Here is a 24,833-nt window from a genome sequence, read left to right as displayed (position 1 = left end):
ATAAAGACAAAAAAAAAAAGAGAAATCTTCGTGCCGCTGACAAAATAGATTTTCTTGATCGTGAAATGCAAAATGGTTTAGGAAGAGAAGTATAGTAATTTTTGTTACATAAATCTAGAATTAACAATTGGAATTTCCATCCCCACACCAAACAATTGTACACTAAATAGTACTCCAGTAAGAGTAAAAGCTCTGCAGTTGGTGTCTCCTCCAAAAAGGAATAGGAGGGGTAAATTCGGGAAGAAGAAAAAATATCATTGCATATATTTGTCTATGTGCGTACGTGTACGCATAAATAATTATATTGCGACAACAAGTCATGTGATGCACCAGTCTGTGGCAGTCTGCAATGTAACGTATCATTTGAATTTTTTTCATCACAACAACTCTTTTATTGTGGGTGTGAAAGTGAAACTACCAATACCAGCGTAGCTGGTTGTGTGTGTAATTGAAGAAAGCAATGGGTTAATTAATAATGTCCTTGCTTGAATAATGCAACTGAATAAGTTAAAGCTCTAGCTCTCTATCTCTATGTGCTAACTTCATTTTCAACTCCCACTTTCCTTCACAATTTTACTATATATCCACTCACGGGCCGAGCCTTCACTTCGGAAACATCACGTATATAATAAAAGAGAATAAAAATTGCAATAAAATCCTTATAGAAAACCCTAGGAGATCACAACTCGATCACTCACGGGCCAAGCCTTATTAAAATCTCCCAAGGCGAAAATTCAGAAGAAAAAACACTAGCTAGAGAAAACCCTGCTCGTCCCGTGCACGTATTGATAAAACCAACATAATAACTTTTGTTGCATAACATTAACATGTAGTGAGTTTGGTGTATTTTGAAATTGGAGAGCAAAATATGGAGAGAAAGGAAGTGTACCTACCCCATGCATGCATTGGTGGTTAAGCTCTCCCATCCCATTCTTGGTAAAACTCTTCCACAAACTCCTCCATGAACTTGTGCATGCCTTCTTTCTGCCCTTCTCTCACCAGCCTGCAATTTATCATCCTATTTTTTATGCCCCAATATCACAGCCTGCATATTGCTATCCAATTCAAAAACAAACAATCGAACAAACCTTAGTTTTCATCATCTTCTTCAATTTGAGAAGCTTCTCATGAAAATGGTTCACTGATGTCTGCTCATCTTTGTTCATGTACTTTTCCTTGGACAGATCAGATCGAGGCTTTATTTGGGGATCATGGAGCGCAATGTTCCTGCTTCCCCCAAACGTAAAGCAACGAGCAATACCTAAAAGCAATGACAAATTGAAAATGAATCATACTTCTACATTCTAGATCGAAAGAAATCTCCCATGCATATATATATATATATATATATATATATATACATGAAACAGAATTTGAGTGGAATGTAAATAATCAAATATATATACCTATTGCACCAATTGCATCAAGTCGATCAGCATCTTGTACCACTCCAAATTCTGGGCATTGGCTACGCTCCCTAAGCCCACCAATCTCCTCCTTGAAGCCTGAAAACATTTGGAACATGAAAATATTGATGTAGCATAACGATGCTAATTCAAAATCACCAAATGCCAGAAGCATGCATAATGTACAAGAACACACAACTTCAATTCATGCATTCGCAAAAATGAACAATTACTTACCCATTCCCTTTATTATGCTCAATACACTTGTCTTCGTATTTTCATCTACTCCTTCATCTACAAGAAACTTCTCAACAGTTTTTTCTTCCGATGGATCCCTAGAAAGAATCACAGCATTGATAACACTAAAAGATTAAGAGAGACAATTTGGAGTTGAACGAATAACGAAAAAAGGCAAGGGATAAAGCACTATCAACCTTTGGCTATACTTACAGAGCTTCACAGAAAGTCATTATATATAGGGAGAAACATATGCATGGAGATTTTATTTATTTATTATTTTTTTTAATAAATTACATAATTAAATAAAGAAATTTTAAAGACCGCACAACGGAGGACTCGAACAACCTCCTACCGCTAGGCCAACACACGCACACTATGCATGGAAATTTTAATTGAAATCATAAGTTTACCATGTGAAAATGCATCTGATTAATTCCAAGAACTGCATAATCCGGGTAAAGATAGTTTCAAGCTTAAAAGTAAGGGAAGATAATTTTTTTCCAATTATTTAGGGGCCTTTTATTAAAAAGAGATCTAGAAAGGAGTTGTTAACCATAGGATATATGTCATGGTAGTGTATAACTAAAGCAGGCAGAGTAATGAAAACAGAGTTAATAAGAACAACACCAACCTTATATACTTATAGTCCCCTGCAATTATCAGGACAAAAAAAAGGAAGAAAGAGAAAATTTCAGTTACTTTGCAAAGAAAAACATAGAGATATAGCAAAGAGCACATACTATAGCTACCAGAAATATACAACTATGTACTCCAAAGTCCAAATGGACATGGAAAGTATAACCAAAAGAGAGAAACAAATTATTTAAGCAACTACCCACAAGACTCACTCAATTAAGCGATACTACCAACTAATACACCCTCCGTGCAATGCACGACAATTATAAAAATTAAGTGACATTTTCAGTACAAAAATATAAATATTAAATATAATTCCTATAATATATATTCTCTCAATCCCATAAGAAAGTATCATATTTTCATTTTCTTCCGACCTATAAGAAAATATCACGTCTATTTTGGGACGTGACCTCACTTTCTTTTTCTAACTACAACCACTTATTTCTACATAATCCCACAATCAGTTCAATCACAACCGCTCAACACATTACCTTTTCTTAAAACCTATGTCATCTCATATGTGATTCTCTCTTACGGGACGGAGAGAATATAATTTTATGTCAAATCTTAGTGAAAAATATTACAATTATATTATTTTATTTTCTTCACTATAATATTTATAAATTATACATAATACAAATTTATCAGATTTTAGTGAAATTCTTCAAAGTTTGAAATTCGTATTGCGCAAATATGTTATTTATTTTAGAACAAATTTATGATAACTCATTTTTATCTAATCATTATTTTCAACAAATAAAATTGAAAAATATGCATGTAATATTTCCTAGACATTTGTTGACAATAACACGCCCCAATATTTTATTGAAATTTTAATTTAGACATTTTTTGTGTTGTTTGATAAAATATGCCAACACATAATTATGATGCATAAATTCTTTATTTTTATACGAAAAGAAAATTTATTATTATGTATCTATAAACACATGTATATTGGTTATATTTAAGATGAACATAAATAGCACATGTTTTATTAATTTTTTTAACAAAATTATAAAATACTCCTACAAAATAAAATTAATATAAAAATCAAAGAAAAAATGAGAGAAGAGAGAGAAGAAAAGTTTACCTTCAAACTTTACATAATAAGAACTTCTTTGTTTTAAATTTATTTTTAATTATTTTTACACCGAATTAAAGATTTGTTATGATCTTTCATTTAAGAAGTATATTAAATATATCTTCAACAATCAAATTTGACAAATTTTAAAAATAAATAGTAAAAAGACATTCTTTTGGGAGATAGTCTAATTTTATGGGGACTGACACAAATTTTAATAAATTAATTGAATGTGTCGTGAGTGAAATAAGGATTGCACTATTATGAGATTGTGTGGAGTAACGTACTTAAAATCGAAGGGATAAGGATTTAAGGGACAAACTAAAATGACAAGATGTAAAGATTTAGGAAATAGAGAGTATCAGATATTCACAAAAACTTGGGTACAATCGGGTGTACCGTACAACCAGATTGACCCGCATCCAAACCCTAACTCGCATCCTGATTCAAATCCGCATCCTAACCCAAATCGTGTAAATTACACTATTCGGTTATACAAATGACATTGCTTATAATTAACACTATTCGGTTATACAAATGACACTGTAACATTTTAAAGTGTTATAATGTCATTTTCAATCTTATAGTGTCATTTACAATCTTATACTGTCAATTACTCCCTCCGTCCCATTGAGCTTGTCCCATTTGATTTCGGCACGATTATTAAGGAGAGTATTAGTAGTGTTTTAAGTGTGTAGATAAAGTAGGAAAGATAGTGTAATAAAGTGATAAATATGAGATAGAAGGAGAGAGAAGATGATAAAGTAGGAGAGAGAAAGTGATAAAGTGATAAAGTAGGAGTACTATTTATAGAAATGTGACAAGATCAGTGGGACAAACAAAAAAGGAATACGGGACAAGATCAATGGGACGGAGGGAGTACAAGAAGTGTCATCTATATTTTTAAATAATGTCAATTATACACAGTGTCATTTACAATGTTATAATGTCATTTATATGCAGTGTCATTTACATAATATAATAGTGTCAATCACAGGCAGTGTCATTTGTATTATCGAATAGTGTTATTTCTACGATTTGGGTCAAGATGCGAGTTTGGATCAGAATACGGGTTAGGGCTTGAGTGTGGGTCAACCCGATTGTACCCAATACCACCTCTAAGATATTTATATTGTTCATTTTTTATATATAAAAACATACATATTTAATATGTATCTTAAGTTTAAAATTATGATAAAATCTTTAATTTAGAGTAAAAAATAATCAAACTTAGATTTATACAAATAAGATAGAATTATTTAAATTTTAAAAAAATATAGTATCATTTTTTTCTTTTCTTTATTCCTTTTTTTTCTTTTCTCTTTCCTCTCTTATTTCGTATGATGCTTAATGGTTGATTCTATTCTCTCTCATCTATTTTATCTCCTTAACTTCTAAGTAATTTACTGGAGAAATGAAGAATCATTATTAATTCTTTTTGCATAAAAAATAAAAAATAAAAAAATTATAAATAATTATCCTCAATTTATGCTATAATTGCAATAATATATGTGGGTGTTACCAAAACATTTTCATAAGCTCTTAGATCTTACCATAAATGTTCGATGAGCAATACGCCAATCAATATTCATATTTTAACAATTCAAGTTTTCAATTTGACATTAATTTTAAAATTGAGTGATAATTTTGTAGTTATAATAAAATTGAAGGTTTATTTATGAATAATATTTTTCTTTTTATATTTTATTTTATTTATTGCTAAAATTGTGGAATTTGACCTATTATAAAATATTTAATATGCATATCAAATTAAAGATCACGATAAGGGCTTTAATTTGAAGTATATTATGTAAATATTTGATTTAAAATGAAAAGTTATATTTATATAAAGATTAAAATTAAAAAAAAAATTCTCCCTTCTCTCATCTCTTTTTGAATATTTCTTTTATTATTATTATTATTATTATTATTATTATTATTATTATTATTATTATTATTATTATTATTATTATTATTATTATTATTATTATTTACCTTTTCATAATATCAATTTTTATTATTGTGAATTTTCTTTTATTTTTTTTAATATTCAACTCAAATATATTAAGTTAAAATTAAATTTTTAATTATATTTATAGACATGATAATTAATCAGTTGGTATCAATTTTATATAAATATAAAAATATAAAAACTTTTTCCGTGCATTACATGGGTATTGGGTGCAAATACTAGTACCTTTTAATATAACAAAATTGACTAATTAGTATGTGTTTGCTTTTTATCCTGCTATACAAAGAGATAATATAATGATGTATAAATTATCACTTAAAGTGGGGATTACATTTTTTATTTCTTGTTTGGTTTGATGATAGTATATTTATCTAATCCTCATAAGGTGATATAAAATTATTTCATCATCTCTTAAATATAAAATTATACATTTTTCAAGAAGAAAAGGTGCTACTCGAAAATTTATATCATTTGCCAGGTTTTTTTATTGCGTCAAAACAAATGAGTTATAAGATGATAAAGAGAGCTTCAATTCTCCCTTGCTTCTACCTCAAACCAAACACATAAAAAGCATATAATGTTGTATTTCAATCCTCATGATGAGTTATTTTCCCTGAGGAATAAGAGAAATGCGAGCCATTTATCTATTTAAGTCAATTAGACTACAAGAAAGGAAAAAAATTACGTAGAAGCCAATTTGGAGCCTGTTCTCAAAAGAAATTGAAGGGAAAAAGCACAATTACCTATATCATGAAGAAGTGCAGCTAATTCCACCTGAACAACAAGAAGACACCATCTCTCAACATACATGTTTTACTAAATGCTATGTCGCACATAATCTTTATATATATAAAAAGCAAAGTAAATGTCAATAAATTTAATTTGAAGGGTAATTTTGGAATTAGATGAAAAACATAATTCATGCTACTACAACTGCCGAAAATTTTCAATTCAAAAAAGAAAAAAAAAACTGCCAATTGGAAAAAACTGTCAACTTAGTATTGTTGTGAATTTTATTTCAATTTTTAATTCTTTTCCCTTTTTCTTATTTTAATGATAAAGCATATTTTTATTGGTCATGAAATAACATTTAATTTGATACGATATAATATGTAAAAAAAAAACTTTAAAATGAGAAAGTTGAGATAATCTTCGATTTTAACATATTAAAAATCTATATTTTATGAAGTGATTTTTTCCTTAAAATGAGGAATCATATTTCAACTTTTTTTCTTAATTCTAATATTTTAAATTTTCAAAATTTATTTTACATTAAAAATAAATTATTAAATTATATTATGTAATTATTATAAAATAATTTATTACAATTTATAGAAACGCTAACTCAATATTCTTATCCAACTAACTGAAAATTAAGTTCTTTTAAAAATTATAAATTACAATCCATGCACACATACTTCAAAATTCTCATCCAATTAATTGATTATAGTATTTCTAAAAAATGTATACAAAAATATATGTACACATACCTTTTCACTACTCTTATCTAAGTAACTGATTATTAAATCATACTCTACATAAAAACCGAAAAGTGGTTTTTTTTTTTAAATATGGACGATATAGTAAAATATATGCTAATATATATTATTTTAAAAAGATATTGTCAATTATTATGTAATATGGGTGGACGTATTTCTAAAAACGAGTGTGTAGTAATTTTATATTTATTTTATTTATTTCCGACACAGAACACAATTTAATTGTTTTTGTGTGGTTTCATCTTGGATAATATATGCATCTTAAATGAAAGATATTTATGAGTGTGTAATATTTTTATATTTATTTTATTTATTTCTGACACATAACACAATTTAATTGTTTTTGTGTGGTTTCATCTTGGATAATATATGCATCTTAAATTAAAGATCATTGAAAGCTATTTAATTCGATATATAATGAACTTGAAATGAATAAATAAACAATAATTATTTCAATCAATTAAAATATAATAATCATTCGCAAAAGATATTATATTATATTAGATGTCGTGATAATCCTTGTGTGATTTTTATAAAAGTGAATAATAATCATTCACAAAAGATATTTTTTGTAAAAATAAATAAAACATTACAAATGACACTTTTAATAATAAAAATATTTTATCTGATTGATGGGGTGGAAAGAAATTGGTTGGGGTGGGGGTGGGGGGAGCCCAATGCGGGCATATATTATTTGATCCAACCGTTCTTCGTAATTGAAAAATTTGCAAATACCGTAAAGTTTCAAAACCTTATATATACAATACAATATTTGAAAGTTTTTCACATTTTATTATTTTTTAATAAAAGTAATAAATTTTAAAACTTATATTTATTAATATATTATAAAATTTATAATACATATAATACTTTCCGTGCATCGCACGGGTGATACACTAGTACATATATATACAGAAATATGAAGTATTTTTCGTTATCAAAATTAAAGTTGGTATATCAGTGTACAAATAATCTTGAAAAATTAAGATTGGAAGAAAAAGGTGGTCAAGTTTATGAAAAGCTACAACTACAACCTACATAGTAGAATCCCTCAAAATCAAGATAATCTTAACACAGCAGCATTTCTTTTTCAAATAATAATAGCAGCCGCGAAATCAAAACAGAAAGCAAAGCGGAAAGCACAATGACAATCATCTTCTAATAATCATCTAATTAATCATATGCTATTTGAAGCTATTGAAGTGTGATGCATTTATCTAGAATATTCTAGGTGAGAATAAGCTATGTATATTCTAGAGAATTCACCACTAGCTAGATCAATCTAGAGTATTCTAAATAATACCTAGGACATGTATGGTATTCTAGAGATTAGATATTTTCTATATAGTATCTAGAGAATTCCTTAAGTGGATGCTAGTAGAGAATTCTAGATACAAGTTAGTGTAGTGGGATCTAGAGAGATCTTCCCACACCTATAAATAGAGCTCTTGTGAGCCATTTGTAACCAATCTCACATAATCTAAAACATCTCAAAAACATCACTCTATCTATTATCTAAGTTCTTTGGAGACAAGAGCTCCACTCTAAAATCATTATCTCTATCTTCTACACACACTACACTCACAATATTCTCTACACCACTTCACTACAATCACTCACCACACTCAAACCTCTATATAATCACCTCCAATTTTCTAACAAGTGGCATCAGAGCTTGTTCGATCATAAGCGGGCGTTATGGCGTCGTCAAGTCTCTCCATCACGACTCCAATATTCAATGGAGAAAACTATGACTATTGGAGTGTTCGTATGAAGACTTGCCTTGAATCCCATGATCTTTGGGATGTCATTGAAGAAGGAATCACCATGCCGGGAGAAGATATCGACAAGACATCCTCATCCGAGGTACGTAAGAAATTAAAGCAACAAAATGCTAAAGCTCTTTATCTTCTCCAACAATCTGTTAGTGATTCTATCATGGCAAGAATTATTCGAGCCACTACTGCAAAAGAAGCTTGGGATATCCTTAAGGAGGAGTTCCAAGGAAACGTTAAAGTTCGAACCATTAAACTGCAAAGTTTAAGGCGAGAACTAGAGAATCTTAAAATGAAAGATTCAGAAGCCGCAAAAGATTATTTCTCAAGAATAATGGAAATAATCAATCAAATGCGGTCATACGGAGATAACGTCTCCGATGAAAGGATCATACAGAAGGTCTTAATCAGCCTTACCGAGAAGTATGATCCAGTAGTGGCGGCGATTGAAGAATCAAAAGATTTATCAAAAATGTCTGTCGCGGAGCTGATGGGTTCCTTGGAAGCACACGAGCAACGATTGAGCAGGCGACATGAAAGTTCACTAGAGAGTGCCTTTCAGTCCAAGCTCAACGTTAGAGGCAATAAGTCAAGAAGCGGCGGAAATTTTAAAAGCAATCACAAGGAAGGAAGCTCCAGCAACAAGGAGAGCAAGGCAAATTTTCCACCATGTGGAATTTGCAAGAAGACAAATCACTTAGAGAAGGACTGCTATCATCGAGGAAAGCCACAGTGCAAAAACTGCAAAAGGTTCGGGCATGTGGAAAAAGATTGCAGAGATAGAAGAAATCATCAAGCCAACTATTCAGAAAATCAAAATAAGAAGGAGTACATGTTCTATGCATGTCACTCGGCAACGGAAGCAGGAGAAGAAGAATGGTACATCGATAGCGGATGCAGCAACCACATGACATCCAACGAGACCATCTTCCGTGAGTTAGATACTTCAATCAAGACGAAGGTGAAGATGGGCAATGGAGAACTGGTGGAGACGAAAGGGAAAGGTACAATTGCCATAGAAACTAACAAAGGTACGCGATTTATTAGAAATGTTCTCCTAGTACCCCGTCTTGCACAAAGTCTATTAAGTGTTGGCCAAATGATGGAAAGTGGATATGCCCTCCACTTTGAGAAAGATTCTTGTCGAATTTACGACAAGAAAAATAACCAAGATATTGCAGTAGTAAAAATGGGAAAAAATAGAAACTTTCCCATTCAATGGCAATATCCACAAAAGGCAATGGTGGCTCAACTCGACGATACGAGTCTATGGCACCGGAGATTTGGGCATTTCAACCTAAATGCCTTAAGGCTACTTCATCAGAAAAATATGATGAGAGACATGCCTCTTCTAAATGAAAGAGAAGGTGTATGCGAAGGATGCATGATCGGAAAGCAACACAGACAACCATTTCCAACGGAGAAAACATGGCGAGCCAAGGAGATACTAGAGCTTGTCCACACCGACGTTTGCGGACCAATGCGCACACCTTCAGTAAACCAAAACAGGTACTTCATACTCTTTATTGATGACTACTCTAGAATGACTTGGGTATATTTCCTCCAAGAAAAATCAGAAGTCTTTAGAATCTTCAAGAGATTTAAGAACTTTGTGGAGAACCAAAGTGGTCGCAAAATAAAGAAGCTAAGAAGCGATCGAGGTACCGAATACAACTCAAAAGAGTTCGACAAGTTCTGTGAAGATGAAGGTGTGGAGCATCAACTAACGGTGGCCTACACTCCACAACAAAACGGCGTGTCGGAAAGAAAGAATCGAACAGTCATGGAGATGGCGAGATCCATGCTGGCGGAGAAAGGATTGCCAAAGAAGTTTTGGGCAGAGGCAGTGTATACATCAGTCTACCTACTCAACCGATGTCCAACAAAGGCCGTGCTAAACAAGACGCCGATCGAAGCTTGGTCAGGGCAAAAGCCTTCAGCCAAACATTTGAGGGTCTTTGGAAGTATCTGCTACATCCACATTCCCCCAGTAAAAAGACACAAACTGGAGGACAAGACAGAGAAGGGAATCTTCCTCGGCTACAGCTCTAAATCCAAGGGTTATAGAATCTACAATCTCGAGACCAAGAAGCTGGTGACAAGTCGAGACGTGGAATTTGACGAACAAGCCTCTTGGAATTGGGAGACAGAAAGTGTTGAAAGTAGGGGTGAGCAAAATAACCGAAATCCGAATATCCGATTCGAACCAAACCGAAATTTTAAATTTGGTTCGGATTTTTCGGATTTTCGGATCGGTTCGGATTGAATTTTAAGTATTTTTCGGATTTTCGGATCGGATCGGATCAGTATATTAAAAATCCGAAAAAATCCGAAATCCGAAATATATATATAATATAAATAAAAATAATATATATATATATATATATATATATATATTATATTAAATTAACTTAGTTATTGAGTTCCAATCTAAACCCTACACCCGCACGCCGTCTGCTCTCATTTTCAATTTTTCAACTCCACCCTCAACTCCACAGCGTCGCCGGCTGCCCCACGCCTCTCCGCCGTCAGTAGCCTGCCGGCGCCGGTCCCCTGCCACCTTCCGCTCACCGGCCGCCTTTCCATTTTCATCTATTCTCCTGATTCAATCCATTCTCCACGGTCCACACTCAACTCCACAGCGCAGCCCCACGTCCCTCCGCCGTCGCCCGTCAGTCTGCCGCCGATCAGTAGCCTTCCGCCCTATGCCCCACGCCCCTGCGCTGATCAGTAACACTAACACCCATTCTGGAAAATAGCTTTACTTAAGATAATACTTGAAAAATATGTCTGATTTTTTTGTTTATGTGTGTTAAAAATGTTGGGATTTGATGTTTTTGGGGGAATATCCATCAAAAGAACTAAAGAAGGGAGTTGGGTTATCAATTTTAAGCTTTTTATCTGCTATTTATGTTTTTGTTCGAATATCAGTTTTTAGTTTTCGGATTTGATGTGTATTAAAAGAAGGGATTTGATATTTTGATGTGTGTTAAAAATGTTGGGTTTCTCTTATCAATTTTCGAAATTTTGCAGGTTTGTGGATTTTCAGATTTTTTTTTTGAATTTCGGATTTTTAGGTTCGGATCGGATTTAATCCGAAATATTTCGGATTTTCGGATTCGGATTTTCGGATAATGCGGTTCGGATCGGATTGAATTTTAGCAAAATTTCGGATTTTCGGATCGGATCGGATCAGGCAAAAATCCGATCCGAAATCCGAATGCACACCCCTAGTTGAAAGGCGGACAACAACTACACTCCTAAAAGAAGTCACAGAACATGGAGAACAAGATCAACAAAGCCCACCAAGGTCATCTTCAGAAGCCAATACCTCAAGTGGATCCGACTCAGACTCCTCACCAGACTTTCCACCTTTTCGGGTAAGAACTCTAGAAGATTTATATGAATCCACTGATTTATATGAGATATGCAACTTTTGTTCTTTGGAGCCAAGTAACTATGCAGAAGCATCCAAAGAGAAAGTTTGGATTAAAGCAATGGAGGAGGAGATACAAATGATAGAAAAGAATGATACTTGGGAGTTGGTGGATCTTCCAAGTGACAAGGAAGTCATTGGAGTCAAATGGGTGGTCAAGACAAAGCTGAATCCTGATGGTTCGATCCAGAAGCATAAGGCAAGACTTGTCGCAAAAGGATATGCTCAAGTAGCAGGAGTCAACTACACAGAAACGTTTGCTCCAGTGGCACGGATGGACACAATTCGAGCACTCATAGCTCTGGCGGCTCAAAAGAGATGGAAAATCTATCAACTTGATGTTAAGTCGGCATTTCTCAATGGAGATCTAACAGATAAGATATATGTAGAGCAGCCAGAAGGGTTCACAAAGCAAGAAGGCAAAGTTCTTCGTCTCAAGAAAGCACTCTATGGGCTCAAACAAGCGCCACGAGCCTGGTACAGCAAAATAGACGGATATTTCACCGGTCAAGGATTCACGAGGAGCAAGAACGAGGCCACTCTATACATCAAAACTCTAGGTACGAACATCCTGATTGTCTCTCTTTATGTTGACGACTTAATTGTCACAGGAAATAACACAAAATTGATCGAGGATTTCAAGAGAGACATGATGAGCACCTTTGAGATGACGGACTTAGGATTAATGCACTATTTTCTCGGAATGGAGATAAGTCAAGAGGAAGAATGCATCTTCCTATCACAAAAGAAGTATATTGAAGATATGCTCAAGAAGTTCAAGATGCAAGACTGCAAGCCAGTGGTTACACCTCTCATTCCAAATGAGAAGTTGAAGAAAGAAGATGGGTCAAAACCGACGGATTCTACAAAGTATCGAAGTTTGATTGGGAGTCTACTATATTTGACGGCAACAAGGCCAGACATCAAGTATGCAACAAGCTTTCTATCCAGATTCATGTAAAGTCCGAATGAGACCCACTATGGAGCAGCAAAGAGACTTCTCAGATACCTGCAAGGTACGCTCAACTATGGTATCTGGTACAAACCAAAGTCTGACTCACAGATCAGTGGATATAGCGATAGTGATTGGGCTGGATCTCAAGATGACATGAAAAGCACCTCAGGCTATGCTTTCAAGCTTGGCTCAGGAATTTTTTCTTGGGGATCAAAGAAGCAAGACTCAGTTGCACTATCAACAGCAGAAGCTGAGTATGTTGCAGCAGCCGAAGTAGCATGCCAAGCTATATGGCTTAGAAGAATACTAGCGGATATGGGCGAACCGCAAGACTCATCGACAGAGATCTACTGCGATAACAAGTCATCTATAACAATGGCTAAGAATCCAGTTCAGCACAATCGCACCAAGCACATCGACATCAAGTATCACTTCTTGAGAGATGTTGAAGCAAAGAAACTTATCGAGATGAAGTATTGTCCAACAGAAGAGCAGTTGGCGGACATCTTCACAAAAGCACTACCAAGGGACAGATTCCAGTTTCTACGAAGAATGCTTGGAGTAACCGATAAATGCATCAAGGAGGAGTATTGAAGTGTGATGCATTTATCTAGAATATTCTAGGTGAGAATAAGCTATGTATATTCTAGAGAATTCACCACTAGCTAGATCAATCTAGAGTATTCTAAATAATACCTAGGACATGTATGGTATTCTAGAGATTAGATATTTTCTATATAGTATCTAGAGAATTCCTTAAGTGGATGCTAGTAGAGAATTCTAGATACAAGTTAGTGTAGTGGGATCTAGAGAGATCTTCCCACACCTATAAATAGAGCTCTTGTGAGCCATTTGTAACCAATCTCACATAATCTAAAACATCTCAAAAACATCACTCTATCTATTATCTAAGTTCTTTGGAGACAAGAGCTCCACTCTAAAATCATTATCTCTATCTTCTACACACACTACACTCACAATATTCTCTACACCACTTCACTACAATCACTCACCACACTCAAACCTCTATATAATCACCTCCAATTTTCTAACAGAAGCAAATAAATTCAGCAATTGAAAAGAAAAAGTAGCGTACGATAAGCATGGAATGGGGAGAAGCGGAGAAACCCTCTTCACGGGCAAGAAAGAGAGCGAGGTCTCTCACTCTAAACGCGTGTGCGGCGTCGTGGGATGCATCGTTTCCTTTCATGCTGGATTTCACCAATTCTTCTGCTTTTAGCAGTATGTCTGCTTTGGACATTGTTTCTCTCGAGAGAGAAGAGACAGAAAATGTATTGCTAACCAAAATATCTCCAAAAGCTACTTTACTACTCTTGGACTGGGACTACATGAACAGCGTGTTATTCATGCTAGATAAAAACAAAAATAAAGTAATTAAATAAGGCATGCAACACATATGGTTTGACTTGTGAATACTTCACCACTGATTTGGATTCGGAAGAGCCAAACGCAGCTGTTGGTCGCCGTGGTGGTTAGCGGAAGCCACCGCTGTGAAAGAAATTACAATGCCGGATTTGAGTTTATAACCACAACTTTAATTCAATGCCTATTTTGTAGAAAAAATGTCACATATTTTATACTAGTACATGACATGATATGTATGTAATTCATAGTTTTTTTAGGACATATATATATATATATATATATATATATATATATATATATATATATATATATATAGGGTGTGGTTCTAGAGAGAACTATATTATTTGTGAGAACGTGAGAACCATCAAATCTAATGCATTCACTGTAAAAATTAATGCATTCGCTGTTAAAATTAATGTACTAAAAAAATAAAAAATAAAAAATTGCTCCCTTCAGGATTCGAATCCAAGATCTGCATTCATACAACAAGATAATACATTCACCGTAGATCTTGATAATCGAATGGCTGAAAATGATTCTCCGTTCTTTTTTTATTTATGGTTCTTTCTTGAACCTCTCCCTATATATATATATATATATATATATATATATATATAGGGGGCCGCTCCAATGAGACCCCCTAATTTTAGTGAGATTTAGGGCACGATCTGGTGCGTTTATTTTATCAATCTTATGGCTGATATTGTATCTGGAGGGTGATTTTTTTTCGCAGGGTTCGAATCCTGGAGGGAGCAGAATATTTTAAATTTTGTTATTCATCAGCATATACTGTATTGTTCATCAGTATATACGGCCCTGTTCATCAGTATATATGTCTTATTCATTACGAATTTTTTAAATTTTATTTTTCATCAGTATATACATCTTGTTCAGGGGGGGCTAGGGGGGGCTAGAGCCCCCCCCAAATTTTGATTTATATATATATATATATAAACGAAAATTAGAATAAACCCCCAAACGAAATTTAGAATAAACCCCCAAACCCTTTCTATCATACGAAGCACTCAAACGAAATTTAGAATAAACCCCCAAACCCTTTCTATCATACGAAGCCTCTGCCTGTGCTGAAACAGGTGCCGCGGCGCCAGCCTTGCGCCACCACCACCTGCCGCTCGCGCCACCACCGTCGGCCGTCGCACCACCGGGTCCATCACCGTCGGCCGTTGCGCCACATCCCCTGAATTTGTATCAGAGACACCGAGAGAGGTAGATACTAGATAGAAATATAAAACTTGAAATTCTGACTGAATTTGTGAGAATGTAATGAATTTCTGACGGAGCGACGGTGAGGTGAGGTAGAAGACGTCAAAAATTCATTTGATTAAAGTTGGGAGCGATTTGTTATAGTGGAGCGATTTTTTTGGTTATTTGATTAATTAAACAAAAATTCATTGGGTTTGATTATTTTAGTGGAGCGATTTTTTTGGTTATTTGATTTGTTATAGTGGAGCGATTTTGATTCAGTGGGTTTGATTCAGTGGGTTTAGTAATTTCATTTAATTACATTTAATTAACCAATTTTTGGTTATTTTGATTCAGTGGGTTTAGTAATTTCGATTAATGTAATTTCCTATCTTTGATTATTTTATTAATTTTGATTAATTTAATTTTATAGGAAATGAAACGTTTTTTTTCTAAAAAACGTAGAGGTGAATCTTCAAGTCGTTCAATTACACCTTTTATTGGAGCAAATGTAGAAGTTGAAGAGAATGTGGAAACAGAAACAAATTTTAATGAAGATGTTCGTGATCCGGGATTAAGGAAACCAATTGATGAGTTTGATATTGCTATTCGAGATCAAGTACGTAGAGAATATTGGTCTATGGGGCCTTGTCAAGTAGTTGGACATACATATCCAAAGACTGAATTCGGCACTCAATTAAGGAGTTTTCAAGATGTGTGGTATCAAAAGTTTGTGTGGTTAGAGTATAGTGTTGCAAAAGACGCTTGCTTTTGCTTTTGGTGTTATCTTTTCAAGCCACAGGATAAAGCGAGTCGGTATAGAGCAGATGCATTTACCAAGACAGGATTTAGCAATTGGAAGAAGGCTTTGGATAAATTTGCAGAACATGTTGGAAATGCAGATAGTTGTCACAACAATGCTAGAATGCAAATTGAAGCCTTTAAAGATCAAAAGCTAGCACCGATCTACTTAGATGCATGGCATGTCTTGATCCAAGAGATTCTTTCTCCCAATTCGACATTAATCAACTCATGCGTTTTACTACTTGGTATCCTGAAGACTTCTCCGCAGGTGATTATTTATTATTTTTTACAATAATTTCATAATATCTTTATTAATGTGAAATATTTAACAGGTGATTGTTTATGTCTGCCACAACAACTCCGTAATTTCATAGTACTTGTGCGGCATCATCCTCGCTTTTCTACGATCACTGATTTGGGAAGTTTTGCTCAAGAAATGGTTAAAAGTGGAAATCATTTAATTTTTCAATTAGTTTATCGTATGATTGAATTGACATTGGTTTTACCTGTAGCTACTGCTTCTGTTGAGAGAGCATTTTCTGCAATGAAGCTCGTCAAAAGTGATTTGCGAAATCGTATGCAGGACGAGTGGATGAATGACAGTTTGATCGTGTACATTGAAAAGGATATTTTCTCAACAATTGATAATGAGAAAATATTGCAACGTTTTCAGTCGATGAGTACACGTCGCAATCAATTGTCATCACTTTCTCAAACAGAAACAACTAGTTCACCAAGTATTTATTCTTATGTTATTTGTAATGTATTGAACTTTTATAGCTATGTTATTTCAAATGTATTAGAACTATATTATCTATGAAAATGTTGTTTATTATTATTATTATTATTATTATTATTATTATTATTATAAAAATGTCTAAAATGTACTGAATGTCCCCAAAAAGAATTTCGGGGGCTACCGCCCCCGAACCCCCGTAGAAGTTCAGCCCCCCCCCCCAAAAAAAAATCCTGGCTCCGTCCCTGATCTTGTTCATTAGATATACGTTTTGTTCATCAGTATTATATGTCTTATTCATTGTCCTAGTGTTTCACGAAAATTATGGGGTCTCACTGGAGCGCGCCCCTATATATATATATAGGGGGCGGTTATTCAATAAACCACCATTATTTTAAGAATTACGAACCAGCAACAATGCATGAATTTTATGTATAACACGCATGAATAAACTGTATATATGCATGAATTGCGAAAAATAATTTTTTGCTACCTTTGGGATTCGAACTCAGGACCATGAATTTATCCAACAAGGTTATGAATCAACCGTAGATCTTGATGATCTAAGGGCTGAAAATGGTTCCTAATTTATATTTTAAGAAGCGTTCTTATTTTAGCCTTCCCCTATATATATATATATGAAACACCAAATTTTTATATCAATCTTTTTACCGCCAATTTTATGGCAAACTTGTAATTATAATTAACAATTAGGGATTATGGCCAAGTGGTAAGGGGTTAATGCCCAATGTCAAAGATCTTGAGTTCGAGTCCCCTGTGGCACGGTCTTTAAATTTATTTATTTAATACCGTTAATTATATATATATATAAAAAAAAAGTTATCCAATCGGTTACAAAGAAAGTGGAGAGAAGAAAAAAAAAGCGAAAGACAAAAGATAATCCAAAAAAAAAGAGAGTGAGGAGTGCGTGAGAAAACAATGGAGAGGAGAGAGAAAAGATAAGAAAGAGGAAAAATATATTTCAAAAATTAAAATATTAATAATTTATTTATTTTAAATTTAGCTTTAATTTTTTTTATAATAAATTAAAGATTTTATTATAATATTTTATTTAAGATCTATATCAAATATTGTTTTTTATAAATAAAAGAATATGTAATACTATAAATTATTTATATAAATACAATAAGATCATATCCTAAGAGACAATTGTTTCAACATTTAGTTTTTAATTATTGTCAAATTTAATTCATGAAAACTGTTGTCCCCAAAAATAACACCTTGTAAGAAAAGTAACAAGAACACGAGGAAGAATATCGAAACGTAGAACTTTGTATTAATTTGTGCGTAAGACTATGAGAACAAGCAAAATAATGATTGGAGATGATCTTACACTAGGGTTTTACATATATTTATAGGCAAATAACTATGAATCCTAGTAGAAAAAGGACTCTATTTAGACTTAGAGTAGGACGATAATTCTTCATATTTATCCTATGTCTTTGCGTTGATCCCGACTTCGGTCTTAGTTAGTTGTGATTATTAGACTCTCTTGGGATAAGATCATCTCCAACAAATTGGGTTTAACTGTTTTGAGCCTTGGCGCTGTCTTCAGGAGATCTCTTCTACGTTCGGTTGCTCTCCTCCGATATTGTAGGAATGCATATTTTTGTCCTCATCAGCCCCTCCCCCTAGTCTAGTCGAAACACGTCCGGTGGGTGTTTTAGCTAGACTAGCGAGTCTTAGTAAAGATGACCATAGTCGGATCTTTGAACTTATTTTCCATGTTTTTACCTTCTCGAGGAGGATCCGTTGATATAGAAGGGAATACTTTGACAAATGCAGGGTTACTTTTCCACTAACAGTGCTAATTCTCCCTTTTTCCAAGTATGCAGCACTGGTTTTGATAATTGATGATTACTTTTTTAATCAGAGTTAAATCACGTCTGAAATTGTGACGTAAGCTGAGTCACATCCTCGCGCGTGGGGACGGTTGATCTTCTCGCCGCGCTTTGACTTTTCACACTATCCTTCGTTTTTACGGGGTCGAGAACACTGCTCGTGTATTTTATGAAACTCAGTCGTTGAAGCATTCTGGCATATTTTATTATTTCTCTTCCTTTCTTGAATACAACCTTTATTTTCTGGATCGTTTCAAAGGTCGTGACCGAGACTTTCAGTCTCATTTCTTTTTTGTTGAAGTGCATGAAGGGGATTGGAGCATGAACTTTGGTATCCGGCCACTTGCTGGCAGAGGGTGAAGGAGGATCCCGTTGTTCTTGGAACTAAGCCCTCCGATCATGTGAAGCAGCTCTTCCACCGACTTTCCATTTACTCGGAAATGAGTCCTTTCCCTTTGGAGCGGATCGCTCTTGATGATTAGGCTCTAGCTACCTCGGGGCTGTTTGACTACTTCTATGTTCGTTTGATTGGTAATCCTTTGTTGAAGCTTTCTTTCCATTATGTTTGTGTTATTTTCTAACATTCATGCGCCTGGTTGCTTTTCCTTGTCAGATGATGGCTAGCCGATAAGAGCCGGGTTGGCGGTTCTTGATGTCGATGACCCTCCTAAGGAAATGGCGGGTCACTCTTTCAGCCCTGTTATTTTTGGCATTGCATTTTTCGAGGCTCTTCCCCTCAAGAGGCCTCGACAGTATGCACCATCGAGCTCGTTCTCGCTGAGCGAGGAAGAGCAAAGATTGCAAGAGGCTTTGGCCACAGCCAAAGTGAGCCTAGCACAACGTGACCAAGAGCTGCTCGTGGTCGGGAAACAACTGAGTGAGCTACAGATGGAGCTTGAGATTTTGAAGGCCCGAAACATTGATTTGGAGGTCCGTTTGCAATCCTATGAGTCTGAAATAGATTGAGCCCGCATAGCTCGGGAGGCAGATGTTTTTGAGAAGGAGGCTGGCCTAAAGAGATCATGGGTTTACTCTAATGTGGGCCCCTCGTCTTTTTCGACTGATACTCCTGTTGTTCCGGAGGTGGATGTGGTGGTTCTGGTTTTCTCATAATCTTCCGAGGATTCCTTTTAGCGCAACGCTATTTTTAGGATCACATTGTTCAATGGTGCTTTTACGGGTAAATTTTTGTGTTTTTCCCTTTTTATGATACTATTTGATTACTTGTAATAATCTTTATTAATTTTATGGATGGCTTTGAACGACGCTTGTCTTTAAAGTTTTGTCTTTGGCTTCCTTTGGGTTGGTCCTTCGTATCTGATGTGTGTATTTTAGTTACTTAGTTTAGTGTGTGTTTTGCCATGGTTTTATATGATTTTACATGGTTTGCGATATTTTGGCGCAGGAATTAGATGAAGTGTGGAAGAAGGCTCGTGGATGGAGGAAGTCGGAGAAAGTTAAAGATTTGATGAAGATTAGAGTTGATTTTGGAGGAGTTTAGAGATTGGGCTTGAATTAATTATTCTACATTTAATTAGGCCCAACACTCGTGCTTTAATTATATTTTGAAGCTTATATTTTGAAAAGGCCGATAAGCCCATGTTTTTTGGAGGTTAGGGCGGCTGCATTGTAGAGATTGGAGAGGATTTTATTTCCTTAAGTATTTTATTTGTGGGCTGCCGCCACTTATCAAATATATCACATTAGATTAGAGTTAATTAGTTTTAGCTTTTAGTTTGCTTTAGGTGCAAAATTCGAGAAAAGGCTTGGGGAGAATTTAGAGTTTGACTTTTGAAGCTATTCAAGTTGGTAGATCCGATTCATCCATAATTCCAAGTGGTGGTTGTGGTTAATTTCTTATTTTAATTAGTTTGTCTATTTCGTTTATTCCATATTTTGTTTATTAAATGTGTTGGGAACCTTGTGGAATATCCTAACCCTTGTTTTGATGATACCAAAATTCATAGGACTTAAATGTAATAGACTAGAATCGTTTTGAACTCAAGTGTTAGAGTTCGTTTCTAGTTTAGTTGCGGTGTCGAAGACTGAAGACTGAAGACTGAAGAATGAAGACTGAAGACTGAAGACTGGAGTTACCAACTGAAGTGTCAGTTGAAGAATCAGTTGAAGACTGATTATTTAATGCGCGCCATAGACTGATACTAAAGTCAAGTATCAGTTGAACATTCCTCCTAGGACTGATCTTCCAACGTTCAGAGAAAGCCACGTACGCTCAAAGTACAGCCGCATTAAATGCAGAGATATCTCAATATCTTATCTCTGCAGAGGTCATTCCTATCTGGTGGCTACTTTTCAGAGATGTCACATCTCCTGTCCTTCAAAGAGAGCCGTTTCCACACAGACAAGGAACCTCGAAGATTGAAGCCTCAGCCCAAATTCGAATTGCTCTCCAACGGAAGAAATCTTGAGGACGATTTACGCCAACGGATCTATTCAAGAGTTCTCCTACAAATAGCGCTCGAGGATCACTTCAATCTTCACCGATTCAACAACATAAGCTGAAGCTCTGCCGAAATAGCTACTCAGCCTAAAGCTTAACCGCTCAAAGCTTGAATCGAAGAAGAGAATTCCAAAGCCAAAATCAGTCACTGCTGATTGCATACATTCTCTTAGACCCTAGGCATATATCTGTGTACCCAGAAGCCAAAGGTCAAACTTGCTTCAAATAACTTGTTCTTTGCAAGTATAGTTGGCACTCGTTTAAACCTCTCCCCCATAAGAGTGTTTGAGTGACTCGGAGTTCAGGAAGGTACTCTGAACTCTGAAAGGGAAGTCTGAGCACGAGGTGTGCTTAGCAAGGGAAATCCTACGCGAGTTGTGTAGGTGCTGAAATCCTACGCGAGGTGTGTAGGTGGGAAAACCCTACGCGAGGTGTGTAGGTGCTGAAGAGAGTTTATCTTCAGTTTACGGTTTGCAGTGCACCAGGCAAACACTTGCGGAGTGGATTGTTGGTCTGATCAACCAGCCGTGGATGTAGGAAAGAGTTTTTCCGAACCACGTAAAAGTCTCTGTGTTATTTAGAGCTTTCAGTTTTACTTTCATAACTGTGCTATTTCATTTGATAAAACTGAACACTGACTAACAGCAAGAGAAACCCTAATCCAACTATCTGCTCCACCGAGGCTATTCGAAACTAAGTTTAATTTCCGCTGCGTGTGATATCAATCTGACTGAACTATCCTCTAATAGTAAGGAAGAGAGATATCATCTCTATCATTGCAAACACGACTGAAGCCCTTACGTGGATCAGTTAAGTTCTAGTGACTTAACTGATAACTCTTTACTGAAGAGCTTTCAGTATCAGTCGTCAACCCTGTTGGTCAAAACTAATTTCGGTTAAACAGGTGTCTGGTTTGCTTGTAAAGTTTCTTTTCTATCTCTGACTGAGATCCCTCTGATTGAGGTTGGTAGATAGACTAAAAATAGCCTATAGGTGTATTTCCCCCCCCTCCATACACCTATTCGAGACCCCCCGGACCTAACAATTGGTATCAGAGCAGGTTGTTCGCAAGAACTATCTGTATCTGACTAGTTCCTACTTGAACTAGATCCTCTTGGGGGTGACGTTGTTTTTGATCAAAAATCTCTTCTCGAGATTACTCTTGTATCTGCTAGGTTGTGTCCTTTTCCTGTTTCCTGTGTGCTTCTCCTGCTTTCTCTAACCATGTACAGGAACAAGATGTTCATACATATTTTCGAGGAATCAGCGGATTTGAGTTAGGATCATTGGACTCCGATGAAGAAGAAAGATTCATCTTTCCAGAAGAGAACATAAGTCCAACTCACTCACAACCAGAAGATTCAAGCAGATATGATCAAATGCGACTAGAGTATCAACGCCTAAGATCGAGATTTGAAGATCTCCTTAGGGAACACAGACAGATCCTCAAAGAGATTGATCGTGTGCAAGATGCTCGAAGGATCGTCAGGCTCCACTTCGTTCCAGATGAAGACGAAGCAGACAAAAGAGATGTACAGGAGCACAGACTGATCAATAGACTGAAACTTCTTCAGTCTCAGAAACAAGAACTTCTTCAACGTCTCAAGGAAACAGAGACAGAATTCAAAGTGACGTCAGAAGTTTTTGAAAGAGTGATCCGTGAGGAATCACTACTGCACAGAAGAAAGATGGAACGAGAAAGAAGCGTGCAACAACAGCCAACGGACTCAAAATCCAAGGAGAATCAGTCATAAAACTCAGAGGGAACTTACACTTCAATCAATGACAAAACTAGTGTCAATCACTGTGTAAGCCTCCCTCAACTTTTCATTTGTATCTATGACTACTTCTCTTTAATACTCTTGGCTATATTGTGCTTAAATCTGACTTGTCTAAATGCCTTTCTCCACATTTTTTTAATAGACACGTGCACATTTGCGTTAAGAACGGTTGTCACACGATCACACGAACCCGCCCTTTTTACTAACAAGCGGAGTGATCCACGTGGCACGATTTCATTTGCACGGATTTCAAACGTTTATTGAAACCGCCTCTTGCACGTCCTCTCACACCTTCTTCAAAAACGTTTCATCTTCGACCAAAGATTTACTCAATCTCAGAGAAATCTTTGTGTGCAAAATTTTTGAGTGTGCCTTTTTCTGCAAAACTAACAGCAAGAATCCACAGTTCCTTCTCTGTGAGAATCAATCTTCAAGACTTTTGCAGAAAACCTCTCAGAAAATCCATATGGGAAAATCAGAATCACAACAAGTTGTGCGTTACGAATCTGTAGCAACACTGGAGTCACTTCAACAGTTTGCTGATTTCAAAAAGATCAATGAGATCTTAGGACGACATGGATGGATGAAGTTCGTCCAATGTTCACCAAGTTTCCTTCTCGACAAACCGATCATCCGAGAGTTCTACGACAACATCAAGACCGATGAATCGACTGGTGAACTCAAAACAGAGATTTCTGTGTTTACAAGTGAAGATTTCTCAGAATCAACCAAGATGTCCATCAACATATCTGAAGCAGTGAGAGATATGTTCAATCTCCCAACTGATGGACCAGCCCCATTCTTCAACGACGAAGAAGCCACTGAGCACATGAGGGAAGCACTGACAAGCAATGCACCTGCCGATCGCGTCATCACAAATGTACTAAGCATTTCAAGAATTCATACTCATCTCAGACCCATTGCGAAGATGATCAAGAGATGCTGGTTTGGCACTCTTGGATCCCATGGTCACCTCTCAAGACCACACAAACTTGTGTTGATCGCCCTGATGCAGAAAGGCCCTTTCAACTGGGAGAAGGCCTACATTCAGATCCTCACTGAAGAGAAGAAAGAGTCTCACTCCACCAGACATCTGCGTCAAGGAACAAGAGTCTCAGCACTCATCCTCCAAAGTGCTAAGGGGACTCTTTGCTACTGGAAGAACACTACTCAAGTGTCTTCCACCATCCATTTGTTTGAAAAACAGAAAAGTTCACTCAGAGGAAATGTCAGCATCTCGACTGAAATTCCTCTCCCTTCTTCCGAGCCACGATACAAGACTCGAGGCTCAACCAAAAGAAAGTTCGAAAGCGTGTCGTCTCCAGTCAAGATCTCATTGGACACCCCTCAGAAATCCCACAATGAGGAACATGAAGAAGATGCTCCAAAATCTTCTGAAAAAGTTCCAATGCCGAGCACAGAAACTCTTCAACAACAGACTCCATCTGTCACTCCAGCAGATGAAGAAAATCAACCGTCAGAGGAGACTCGAGCAACCTTTGACAGAAAAACAGAATCTGAAGAACTTCCTCTCAGAGGTTTCTTCCATTACTGTCTTGAAGGGTTCAACAAGAAGGCAAAGTTTGATGAAGTCTCT

At 35.7% G+C, this 24,833-nt stretch overlaps 1 protein-coding gene and 1 pseudogene across 1 annotated transcript; one reads left to right on the top strand and one right to left on the bottom strand.

Moving 5' to 3' along the window:
• Nucleotides 1-624: 624 nt before the first annotated feature.
• Nucleotides 625-14,339, bottom strand: LOC131026478 (uncharacterized; annotated as a pseudogene).
• Nucleotides 14,340-15,414: 1,075 nt separating this feature from the next.
• Nucleotides 15,415-16,900, top strand: LOC131026477 (uncharacterized). Its single transcript, XM_057956351.1, has 3 exons — nucleotides 15,415-15,616; nucleotides 16,026-16,664; nucleotides 16,729-16,900. Exons 2-3 carry the CDS (start codon nucleotides 16,029-16,031, stop codon nucleotides 16,768-16,770), a joined length of 678 nt encoding a protein of 225 aa, XP_057812334.1. The 5' UTR covers nucleotides 15,415-15,616; nucleotides 16,026-16,028; the 3' UTR covers nucleotides 16,771-16,900.
• The last annotated feature ends 7,933 nt before the right edge of the window (nucleotides 16,901-24,833 follow it).

This window comes from Salvia miltiorrhiza, chromosome 5, assembly GCF_028751815.1.
Source record: "Salvia miltiorrhiza cultivar Shanhuang (shh) chromosome 5, IMPLAD_Smil_shh, whole genome shotgun sequence".
In the NCBI taxonomy this organism is placed as follows: domain Eukaryota; kingdom Viridiplantae; phylum Streptophyta; class Magnoliopsida; order Lamiales; family Lamiaceae; genus Salvia; species Salvia miltiorrhiza.
Note: the sequence above shows the minus strand (reverse complement) of the source record. Positions and strands in the feature narration are given on the sequence as shown.